Source organism: Emydura macquarii, unplaced genomic scaffold (assembly GCF_026122565.2).
Source record: "Emydura macquarii macquarii isolate MOO-44397 ecotype Brisbane River unplaced genomic scaffold, CSIRO-AGI_Emac_v2 contig_1300, whole genome shotgun sequence".
In the NCBI taxonomy this organism is placed as follows: Eukaryota; Metazoa; Chordata; order Testudines; family Chelidae; genus Emydura; species Emydura macquarii.
In genome coordinates, this window is record NW_027131437.1 from 1,219,934 (window position 1) to 1,232,229 (window position 12,296).

The 12,296-nt window shown below is 58.4% G+C and overlaps 1 protein-coding gene across 2 annotated transcripts in view; it reads left to right on the forward strand.

Moving 5' to 3' along the window:
• DNMT3A (DNA methyltransferase 3 alpha) overlaps positions 1 to 12,296 on the forward strand; it is a 182,787-nt gene that overhangs the window by 154,575 nt on the left and 15,916 nt on the right. For both annotated transcript variants that reach the window (XM_067550482.1, XM_067550484.1), the window contains exons 11-16: positions 129 to 285; positions 917 to 1,066; positions 2,149 to 2,193; positions 3,887 to 3,966; positions 10,241 to 10,353; positions 12,039 to 12,222. In XM_067550482.1, coding sequence (XP_067406583.1) covers positions 129 to 285; positions 917 to 1,066; positions 2,149 to 2,193; positions 3,887 to 3,966; positions 10,241 to 10,353; positions 12,039 to 12,222 — 729 coding nt within the window. The remainder of the gene's footprint in view (positions 1 to 128; positions 286 to 916; positions 1,067 to 2,148; positions 2,194 to 3,886; positions 3,967 to 10,240; positions 10,354 to 12,038; positions 12,223 to 12,296) is intronic.

A 12,296-nucleotide genomic window follows, 5' to 3' on the forward strand; every position in this document is an offset into this window, starting at 1 on the left:
CCGCAGCCGGGTCAGGGCAGTGTTGAGAGCCGGTTTCTTGTCAGTGGCTGAGCTACGGGGCACTACAGGGAGCGGGGGCCCCTCCTGGGCTGTGGGGGTGACTGGCCTGACCCCGGGGCTCTCTGCAGGTGGCCAGCAGCCGAGCGGGAAAGATCTTCCCGGCGTGCCCCGAGAACGACGAGACGGACACTTCGAAAGCGGTGGAGATCCAGAACAAGCAGATGATCGAGTGGGCCCTGGGCGGCTTCCAGCCATCGGGTCCCAAGGGCCTGGAGCCACCAGAAGGTGAGGCTTTGGGGGTGGGGTGGGCACAGCTCCGGGCCACAAGGAGGATCAGTGGGACTCGCCTGAGGCTGTGCAGCTCCGTACTGTGCAGTGCTGAGGCTGCAGCGCTGCCTATCTGAGGCGCCAGGCATGTCCACCCGCAGCATGCCAGCCGGGCGTTGCACTGCCCAGAGCCGGGGGTGCAGTGCTTTGCCCCGGCTTAGACTGACTGACGTGACTGTCCTGCCCGCCGTCCCCGGCTCAGTTATCGGGCGAAAGCCTTGTCCTCGCTGGGCCTGGCCACTGCCTTCCTCGGAGGCTGGAGTCGGGGCAGCAACCCGCCTGTCACCTCCCTGGGTCTCCTGCCAGCCCCCCCTCCCCCTCCCACTAGCAGCAGGGGGGGCTGCAGCTGCGGGGGGACAGCGGCTCCTGGCCTGGTAGCCTGCAAGCCTCAAGTGAGGAATAGGGACCCACCGCGCAGGCGCTGTCCACACAAGCAGGAAAACCAGAGGGGAGGCGGGGCGGGGAGCGGGGCGGTGGTCAAGGCTAGCTGCCTGTGCAGCCGCGAGTGCCCCCGGCCATGCCTGGGAGCTGCCGGCTGCCCCGTGCCCGCTGTGTGCCGCTCTCACCCCGGCCCTCTTCTCGCGTGCAGAGGAGCGGAATCCCTACAAAGAAGTTTACACGGAGATGTGGGTGGAGCCCGAAGCAGCCGCGTACGCCCCACCTCCGCCAGCCAAAAAACCAAGGAAAAGCACAACGGAGAAGCCCAAGGTCAAGGAGATCATAGACGAGCGCACCCGAGGTAGGTGCCCCGCCGGCCGGCTGGCCCAGGGCAGGGCGGGAGGCTGTTGGCAGGGCCCGGCTGGCCAGCCAAGGCAGAACAGCATTTCCCATGGTGCTGCCAGCATCGCACCCCTCCCCCAGCGTGAGCGCAGACCTTGCCCCCCTCTGGGCAACACGCACAGCCCCGGGGGGGTGCGGGGCTCTGCCTGCCCCCCTAGGCAGCACTGGCCCCTCCCGAGTCCAGCCCAAGCCACGCCACGGCGGGCTCCATGCCCCCCACCCTTTAGGGGAGTTGGAATCTGGTTTCGGACCCCGAGCCCAGGGCTGCTGCAGCCTTTCCTGGACAGTCCTGGCTGCTCTGGGACTGGCTTAAAGCCCACCCGAGCTCCTCTGCCGGGCCTCATTCTTACTGGCTAGGCAAGTTACGGAGCCGGACCACCCAACTGCAGAGCAAAAGAAGCCCGGAGTCGCTCCTCTCCCTGCTCAGCCACCAGGAGAGAGGCGTGGGTCAGGCCACCGTGTCCTGGAGAGAACCAGCCGCTGGGTGCTCGTGTTGCCCACACACTCCCCTCCCCTGGGCGGCAGCACTGGCCCTCGGTGTAGTGCTGGCGAAGGGCCGGACACTGAGCCTCCGAGCCAGGGAGCAGGTACAGCCTGGGCCTGGCGAGCGCAGACAAGGTCCTGCCCAGCATCTCGGCCCCGGCCCTCGGCCGAGTGCCATTGACAAGCCCATTCAGCCCCTAGTGTCTCTGCGGAGGCTGCCAGCAAGGGACACGGTGCCTCCCCCAGGGAACTGCTCTGAGACCCCACCCGTCTCACGAGGACCCTGGACCCGAATGGGGTCTGAATCCCACTTCTGCTCCTCCCCTGGGCAGCGGGTCATTTCCTCTGCGGCCCCCGACCCCACGCACCCAGGAGGCGTTAGGAGAAGGGGCTGGAGTTACCCCAGCCCCAGGTCAGGGCTGCTGTAGGAAAGACCCTTCAGAAACCCCCACTGTTTATCCTTAATGAGCTCCCGCGAGCCAGCCAGAGCGCCCTGTAACCCAGCTGCCCTCCAGCCCCCACCTGTGACCTGCCTGACTTGTTCTTTCACTTCCCCAGAGCGGCTAGTTTATGAGGTTCGACAGAAATGCAGGAACATCGAAGGTGAGCATGTGTGAGCAAGGAGGTGCCCAGTGCCCGCAGCCCCTCCCCTGACGTTCCTAGAGCGGGGAATCAATGTCAACGGCAGCCTCCCCATTCCCCTGCAGCCACACCTCGTCCGGCCGCCTAGCAAGGGGCGGTGGTGGTGGCGAGGCAGGGAGGGAGCCGGTGGGCAGAGGAGCGCAGGGTTGCACCCGATGGTGTGCAGTGGTGCAAACCATGGCCCTCCTGTCAGTACAGATGGCTGTGTGCGTGTTGCCTTCCCACACTGCATCAGGGAAGCAACACGGAGCCAGATGTAACAGACTGGAGACAGGAGGCGGGACTGGCAGGCAGTTGGCTCGATGCTGCGTCAGGGATCCGAGAGAAAACCTAAGATCATTGCTGGTGAAGTTTGGAATGACACAGCCGTTGGCGGAATGGCAAATAACGATGAGGACGGGGCAGTCAGTGCCGCGCACTCTGGATTGCTGGGTTCGCTGGGCCCATTCAAAGGAAGTCTGTTTAATACAGCCAGGTGCAAAGGTCCATCTAGGAACAAGGAATGCGGGCCGTGTGCACAGAACAGGGCCTGCCTCCTGGAAAGCAGAGGCTGGAAACGATTTCGGGTAGTAGTGCACAAGCACCGAATCTGAGCGCCTAGTGCAATGCTGCAGCAAAGCCCAGTGCCAGCCTGGGAGGTAGAAGCAGGGAGGAGCAAGCAGAAGCACAGAGCTTCTCCCTCGGCGTACGGCACTGGGGAGACAGAGGCTGCAGTTCTGGGTCCAGTTCTGTGGCTGGAGGAAAACGGCCTCCAGTGGGACTTGGAGCGCTGTCTGTTTAGATTGCGAGGTGGCTTGGTTGCAGTGTATAAGGGCTTTCACGGGGAGAAATCTCCAGATCCTAGAGGGCTCTTTACTCTAGTGGAGACAGGCAGAACAAGAACCAATGGCTGGAGGCTGAAGCTAGAATAAGGCGCACATTTTTCACAGTGAGGGGGATTAACCAGGGCAGGAGACGCCCACGTGCGGCGGGGGGATTCTCCATCGCTTGGTGTCTCTAAATGCAGACTGGCTGCCTTTCTGGCCGATGTGTTAGCCAAACCCAGATCCTGGGGTAAGTGGCTGGACTACAGTGGCCCTGGTACCCAGGCGTCAGACTGGATGATCTAACCGTCCCGTGACTGTCTCTGTGACTGCTCAGTTGATCCGAAAGACGTGTAAGAGAAGACTTGCTGGTGGAGCTGCATGGGGCAGGTTTCCGAGGGCGGGTGGCTCGTTCACCTCGCAGAGGTAGAACCAGAGCCAGTGGCTGGAACTGGAAGTTCGACAAACCCAGGCTAGGAGCCAGGAGTGTTAGCAGTGAGATGGGGGAACAAGCCACCCAGGCTGGGGTGTGTTCTCCATCGGGGCAGGCCTGGGGCTGTATCGAAGGGATACGCCCTCGCTCGGGTTGTGGGCTGGAAGTCAGACTAGATGATCAGATCATGAGCTCCTCCAGTGGAGAGTGGATGTGGAGGCTGCTTTCTCTACAGCCTGGGCTGGGGCTGGTGCATTTTGGAATCCATGCTGGGCAGTGCAGCATGGGGCGGTGCCTGTGCGATTTGGGGGGCTCAGGACGAGCTGGCGTGGGCACGGGGGAGGGCGAGGGGATGGAGGTTCCTGTGAGAAGCCCCCATTGTAACACTGTTGCCTTTTCTACTCTCTCCACCCCCCAGATATCTGCATTTCTTGTGGAAGCCTCAACGTCACCCTGGAACACCCTCTATTTATCGGAGGAATGTGCCAAAACTGCAAGGTATGGGGTGGGGGGAGCCTTCCCATCTCTCTGTTGGCTGGCCTGGCCTCCATCCTTCCTGGACGTTCCAGGCCAGAAGGGAGCCAAGCCGCACGTGCACTTGGAGCGTCCGGTTCTGCACTGCAGCGGGACAAGACCCGAGCTTCAGGCCTCAGCTGCAGCAAGGCCAGTGCTCCCAGGGCCTGCCAAGCTAACATGAGGCCTCCCTCCCCCCGTGCGGTCATCTCCTTCTTCGAGGGATGGGCCCTGTTGTGTTCCGCTGCGGCTTTGCGCCTGGCCACGCGTCCAGAGCTGGAGAGTTTGAAAGCAGTAGGGTCCGCACATGCGCCCTGGGCTCGCCTCGTGGTTTCGACAGAGGTGATAAAGGGCAGGATGGACCGACCACGTTCCCAGTCCCTTCTCACCACCACACGGTCCAAGTCGGAGCTGCTTGTGTCCTCTCCTCTCTGACACACTCAGAAAAACCGTTTAGAATTGGATATGGTTTTCTTCTCGTTTTTGCGGCTTTTAACCTAAGGTAGTTTTTAGGAGTCGTTTTAGTAGAACTGAGGCCTTCAGGGAATCTGTTTGCCTGTCGTTGTCCCCCACGCCTAGCACCCACACACGGGTACTGGCTTATCACCAGGATTCAAGATCTGCACCTCCTGCCGGTGTTCCTTGGTCAGCGACAAGCATCAACGCTGCCTCTACTGCTTGGGAGAAGCCCACATTTCATCCAGGCGCAGTGTCTGCCTGGCCTTCCCACGACGTACCCGAGAAGGCCAGGCTCTCCGCCTCAAGAATAACCACATGGAAGTCGCCTGGAGGCCTTAGTCAGAATCAGGCCAGGGAACCCCCTTATACATTGGCCAGAGAAAATCAGGCATGTGCCTCCGGCTATGGAGATCGAGTCCAGCTCTGCTGGTACCACCACTACGGACCTGTGCTGGGGCGTGGCCAAGGGGCAAGGAAGCATGCACATAGGCATGGCAGTAAGTCTTCCTCCAAGCCTAAGAAGGACAATGTGCCTTCCACGAGTTCCAGTCATCGAGAAGCGGCATGTTCCAAGGTGCACAAGTATGCCAAAAAATCCCACAGACGGATGGATTCGCCAGTACCAAGCACCCAGTCACACACACCCTCAATGTCAGCCTCCCTTAAGACAAGGGCTCTGTCAGTTCCGGGACAGTCCTCCACTCCAGCGCCGGTTCTGGCTGTGGAACGAGTACCATTAACACCAGGGAGATCAGAGGAAGCACTGGAACCACATGAACTGTTCGCCTTAGGAAAACCGAGACCCTCACGTCTTCCTCTGCCACCCGCCTAGGGAGTCCCGATCTCCTATCCTGGACTTACTGCAGTCAAGTCATGCTGCGACTCATCCTCCTGTGTTTTCACACTTCCTCCGGTACCACCATTGGAACCAGGATCTGAGTGCTTGTCATCGGAGGATTCCGATGGAGTACAAGGGCTGCCCATTCTCTACCACCGGTGTGGGTACCTGAAAGGACTGGCAGCGTCATGGCAGTACCTCCTCTCCAACAGCAGGGAGATCATTGGTTTTCCTCACCCTGGGGCTCTCCACAGCATCCACTAGATCTGTCCCGCTGGCCCAATTGGGGATCCTGGCCTCAGTACCCACCCTTGGAACTCGCCTGTTTAGCGAAGAAGGCTTCATCTGCATCCCTGCTCAGGGCACCCTGGAACGGGGCTCCAAACCAGTTATGGAGGATGAACCACTCAGTCTGGTTTGACGGCACTGCCAGAAGAAGAGCGTTTCCCATTGTCCTCTCCAGATGCTGCAGGGACCTCAGCCTCCCCCGGGCCAACAGATGATTTTCAGCAGTTCCAAGAACTCCTGCGAAGTGCGGCGGGTGACCTTCATACTCCACTGGAGGAAGTACGAGACAAGCAGCATCAGATCCTGGACATCCGTTGTTCCTCGGTACTGAGCAGGGTTGCTTTACCAATCAACAAGGCCATTCTGCAGCCAGCTCCAACGATTTGGCATACCCCAGCCACTTGCACACCTACCCCCTAAGGGGACAGAGAAGAGATACTACATGCCGACTATGGGCTCAGAGTTTCTCTTCTCACACCCCCCACTCAATTCTCTTGTGGTGCAAGCAGCAATGGAATGCTCCGGACAGCAACGTCTATGCTCCAGCTCGTCCGATAAGGAAGGCAAATGCTTAGACCTTCTGGGACACCAGGTCTTGTCTTCAGCTGGCCTCCAATTTCAGCTTTCAAACTACCAGGCATTGCAAGCCAAATAGGACTCCCTCAGCTATGGAAATATGGGGGATATTACTGAAAAGATTGAGCACGTTTCCAGTCTATTCTGGAGGAGAGCTCGCTGGGGGCAGGAATGGTGCTATAGTCGGCTGTAGACACTGCAGCTCCTTGTCACGCTTATGGCCACGGGCATTGTCAGGCGAAGGGGACTGGTGGTTGCACTCATCCGGTTTCCCCAGAGAGGTGCAATATGCCATTGAGGATCTTCCTTTCCATGAGTCACACCTGTTTAATCGGAAGACTGTTGATTCCATCCACTCCCTCAAGGGTTCCAGAGCCACACTTCGACCGCTGGGTATCTATCCACCTGCACCCAAGTGGAAATTCTACCTACTGCCACCTACTCAGCAGTTCAGGACTCCCCGGTTCTTCCACCGGAGACCATACAAACTTCCTCATAAGTGCCAGAAGACCCAACGATCCCGCCCTCTGGGCCCCCTTCTCAGTCTTCATCATCTCACGTTCAAACCTCTCAAAAAATGATATTTCTGAGTACCGCTAGAGAGCCATCAACCACCGTGCCTACTGCCATGCAGCCAGCCCATCCCCTTCGGGGGTCATCTAGCACTCTTCTCACCAGCTTGGAGTGCAATAACAAAAGACAAGTGGGTCCTGGATGTCGTCTGCTATGGTCATACAATCGAGTTCATCGTGCTTCCTCATCCACATCCCCCACCCCCATCCCCTTTCAGGGACCACTCCCATGACAGCATCCTTGCCCTAAAAGTGGACTCCTTACTGCAAAGGGAAGCGACAGAGCACGCTGCTCCGAGCTGTCAGGACACAGGGTTCTATTCCACTTACTTCCTGGTACCCAAGACGAAGGGCGAGTGGAGACCAATCCTAGATCTCCATCACCGCAGTCGCTTCATCCGCAAGCCCAAGTTTCGTATGGTCACTTTAGCCACCCTCCTACCGTCATTAGGAAAAGGCGTGTGGTTTCCGGCTCTCAATATGCAGGACTCCTGTTTTCACAGACACCCATCCGACCCCCAAAAGGTTCACAGCAGTTTCAGTACAGGATTCTGCCATGTGGACTCCCCCTGTTCCCCCCGTCTTTGCCAAAGTTTTCTCCGTCGTTGTGGCCCAGCTCAGGCACTTGGGGTCCTTATGTTCCCCATCTCAACGACTGGCTACTAGCAGTGCTATCCAGAGTCAAAGTTCAAGTCTCAAATTCCATGTTGCTCAGACTGCTTTCCTCCCTGGGAGTCGTCGCCAACATAGAAAAATCAACTTTGAGTCCCACACAGTCCCTAGACTTCATAGGGGCCTCCATCACCTCGGGCACAGACAGAGCTCACCTACCAAGGGACAGATTCCTGACTCTGCAGGAGCTCGTCGACTGGGTGGTCGACCGTCCGTCTGTCCCAGGCAGGACTTGCTTATCCCTCATTGGCCACGTGGCAACCTGCACGTACGTCACCGCCTTCGCATGTCTCCCCCTTCACTGTCTGCAGATGTGGCTCCAGGGGGGTTTACTCACCATGCGACATGCCATGGAACTTGTGCTGTCAGTCCCCCCCAGGTGCTCTCTTCCCTCCAGCTGTGGAAGGATCTTTGCAGGGGGTCCCCTTCCTCCCATCTTCCCTGGACAGGACGATCATCATGGACACATCCCTCACAGGACAGGGAGTGCACATGGGGGACCAGGTGACACTGGGACATGGACCCCTCTGGAATCCAGGATGCACATCAGCATTCTGGAACTCCAGGTGGTGCAACGAGCGTGTCAAACACTGCTCCCGTCCATTCGCTGCCGTCATGTTCCTGTCGTGTCGGACAGCACCACCACCGTTCATCACACCAGCAAACAAGGGGGCGCGAGCTCGCCTGCTCTCTGTGCAGACGCAGTCAGTCTATGAGATTGGGGCGTTTCCCGCAAGATCCTGCTGTCAGTAGCCTATCTTCCAGGGACTCGGACTGCGATTGCAGTCTCTCAGCAGAAGATTCATCGCCAGTCACGAGCGGGAGCAGCACGACTCATAGTAAACAACATCTTCAGCCGGTGGGGGACTCTGACCAGAGACCTCTTTGTCTCACGTCAACCAGACGCAGGACGTGCTGGCCAAGCGAGGGTTGTTGGTATCCACTCTCAAGGCAATGCCTCGTCCTCTGCTGGTCAAACCAGATCAACTACTCACCCCCTTCTACTCCTCCCACGCGTCCTCCACTAAACCAGGCTGGAGAAAGCCATGGTTATTCCGATCGCCCCATTCTGGCCACACCAGTTTTGGTTTCCCGACTTTCTCCACATATCGGCTCGTCCCCCACTTCCCCTGCCCGCTTTCCCAAACACAGCGTCAGGATCAGACATCCCGGTCCACAGATGCCTCACCTCAGAGCTTGGTATTTGGATGGACTTCTCTGGAACGGCAGAGCAAGACATCCTTTCAATCAGCAGGAAGGAGTCCTCGAGGCATTCCTCTTGGGCCAAGTGGAATCGCTTCGCCTCCTGGGCCAAGCAGAAAGGGCTTCCCCCCGTGGAAGTGGACATTTCTCTTCTTTTGGACTGCCTCCTGTCCTTGAAGACATCGGGGCCCATCCTCAATTCTCTCAAGGTGCACATAGCCGCCCTCAGCACCTTGGACCCCCCGTGGAAGAACACTCCGTATTTACACGTTTGTTGACTGCCAGGTTTTGGAAGAGGTTTTCTTAGGACTTTCCCATCCATACAATCTATCGCCCTCCCAGCGGGACCTCAGTCTCCTTCTATTGGTGTTAATGAAACCACCCTTCGAGCCTCTTGGTTCATGCTCTAAGTCCTCCTTTCCATGAAAGTCGCTGTCCTAGTGGCTATTACTTTGACAAGAAGGGTAGGTGAACTTTGGGCCATGATGGCGGACTCCCCTTTCACCATATTCCGTAAGGACAAAGTCTCCTTGCGCCTGCACCCCAAGTTTCTACCAAAGATCGTACCTGGTTTCATCTCAACCAGCCCATACACCTGCCTGCTTTCTTTCCAAAGCCTCAGCAGAGGAGCGACGCCTTCACTCCCTTGACGTTCGCAGGGTCTTGGCCTTCTACTTGCAGAGGACAAAGCCAATCAGGAGGTCCCTGGACTGTTATCGCTATAGCCGAGAGGATTAATGGGCAGAGGTTTCAGGGTGTATCACGCTCTGCTATCAGTTGTCAGGCCTGCCTCCAGCCCTTGGCGCGAGCGCCCATTCCACAGGAGCCCAGGCGTCAGCTCTGGCTGCCCCCCACGATGTGTCGCTTCCAGACACTTGTAGGGCAGCCACGTGGCGTTCGGTGCGTACCTTCGCTGCACACCAGCCTTGGTGCAGCACTCTGCGGCGGATGGTCATTCGGCGCGGCTGTCCTCCGCTCAGCCGTTCCATCCCCTGGGCTAGATACTGCTTGTCAGCCGCCCTCGGCGGAATACCACAGGGGCCAGCACTCGAAGAAGGGGAGGTTACTTACCTGTAACTGGCGGTTCTTCGAGATGCGTGCTCCCTAGCTGTATTCTGCCTCCCCCCTTCCCCTTGCTGTGGCTCTGTTGGATTTGCGATGGAGAAGGAACCGAGGGCACGGCCGGTCCTCCCTGCCCTGCCCTTCATCGTCTCGGCTGATACCACGAGGTGAGTCGAGGGCGCGTGCGCGGACCAGCAGGCGCAGCTGCTTTCAGGCTCTGCAGCTCCGGACGCATGGTGCACGTGTGACCCGTCAGTGGAATGCACTAGGAAGCACACACCTTGAAGAACCTGCAGGTACCGGTAAGTAACCTCCTCTTCTCCTGGGTTTCCATCCCTTGAAGCATTGCCTGGGCTCCTTATCCCTCCGCTCCAGGAATTTCCCCCCGAGGCAGGGTCCCCATGGCAGGCCAGCCCGGTGCTGTCAGCCACAGGGGTTCTGCCCCCTAGACGGGCAGGGCCGCCCTGGGAGGGTTACTCTGCTGCAGGTCCTTGGCTGGAGCAGAGAGCTGTGTCTGTCACGCGGCTCATCCCCGTGGAGGAGGGGTGCGGAGGGGACGCAGCGTTCACGCCCCTCTCGCTGCCCCCAGAACTGCTTCCTGGAGTGCGCGTACCAGTACGACGACGACGGCTACCAGTCCTACTGCACAATCTGCTGCGGCGGCCGCGAGGTGCTGATGTGCGGAAACAACAACTGCTGCAGGTGGGCACGGCAGGCTGCGGGGCGCTCGGCCTGCCAGCGGCCCTGGCGCTCAGCCCTGAGGCACAGCGCCAGCTGGGGGCTCAGCCCCAGGCTTCTCTCCGGGCCGCCCCGGGAAGGAAGGGGTTGAGTTCTCCCTCCCCCCTCACTCAGGGACTGGAGTGAGTCCCTCAGCGTCCCCGTTAGCCAGCCAGGCCAGTCAGTGAGGCGGGGAAGGGGAGAGGCCTTGGGGACACATGGGAGGGTGAAGCCAGAGCCCTGAGCTCCCCCTCCCAGCCTCCCGGCCGGCTCTGCTAGCTGGGACGGGCCCTGCGCCCCAACACGGCCAGGCTTGAACCCCTGGGTTGCTTCCCACCTTAGCTGGTCCTGGGCTCAACCGCCATGTGCAGCTAGGGGCTAGCGAGGCCCACAGGGGGGAGCGTCTCGTTGGCCTGCTGCTGCTGGCGGGAGGGGTCTGTGATACGACCCGTGCCCAGGGTAGCCAACTGATAATGCCAAGGTCAGGGCAGGCTGCAAAAGGAGAGCAGATTCTCCTCACGCTGGTGGGTGACACTGAAGCCCGGCTTCCCAACCAGCCACGAACTGCTTCTGATTACCCCTCACTGGATATCAAGAAGCCAGTTCACGAATGCCCACAGCCCCCTTCACTGCATTTCAGCTCCAGGCTCCCAAATCAGCACCAGGTCCAGCAAAGAGACCAGTTACTCAAACTCTCTGCTCTTTGCTAGAAAGGTTCCCTCTGACCCCAAAGGGTCAGCCACAGCACCAGTTCAATATAAGTTTGGATCTCACCTAAAATCCCACGCTGCCAGCCAATCCTTTAGTGTCTAAACTAAAGGTTTATTGTAAAAAGAAAGAAATAAACCATGAGAGAAATGTTAAAGGGTTAAAGTAAATCACAGATATACAAATGATTAAAAGTCCATTTACATCAGGTTTCTAGAAGAAATGTGGATTTGCAGGTTTGTGTAGTTCTCTCTGGTTCACATCCAGTACCTGGATGGGTCTGAGTCCTTCGGTTCAGTTGCAAGATGAATTGTTCCAGAGATAGGTGTATGTCTGCAGACTGGACAGGAGCAAAGACAAAGACGGATCCTGTGGTTTGATCTTATAAACCCCCTCCCCCGGCCATGCGGCCTGTGGGCAGTCACCAGACTCAAAATGGAGTCCATAGTCACATGGGCCAATCCTGATGCTTCATCAGGTAGGCTGCCTGCAATGGAGTCCAGAGTCATGTCAGCAGGTTATGGTGACTCAGTGGTGATGCTGGCCTCTCCCTCAGGGCCCCTTGCACCTGGGAATGCCTTAATGGGCCATTAAGCAGGCCATTGTTCTGCAGCCTTCCTATCTGGGGTGTTGCCCAGGCAGAGCAGTTTGAAATACAGACATCTCAAATACATCTATAACTTCCATTTCAAATATCACACATGAACACAAGTATTATTATCTTACTTAGCACATTATAACCTTCCTAACAGTACCTGACATGGCCTATCCCACATGGATTATGATGATTCTGCCATACTGATGTCACCCAATATACTAAATGCCCCCCCACTCAAGCCAGCCCGCATGACAGGGTCGCGCTGGCCCCGCTCTGTGCCCACGGAGGCGAGGAATGTGCCTCCCAGGAACAGAGAGCGGGGAGTACATGGGCTGAAGTGTCTCCCCTTCTCCCCGGGTCTCAGGTGCTTTTGTGTGGAGTGCGTGGACCTGCTGGTCGGACCAGGAGCGGCCCAGGCAGCTATCAAAGAGGACCCCTGGAACTGCTACATGTGCGGCCACAAGGGTGTCTACGGGCTGCTGAGGCGAAGAGACGACTGGCCCTCGCGCCTCCAGATGTTCTTCGCCAATAACCATGACCAAGAATTTGTGAGTATGTGGCAGCGCGGCCTGGGTTCCCCCATGGGCTCGGGGCCAGCGGCTCGCCCAGAGGCGCAGACGGG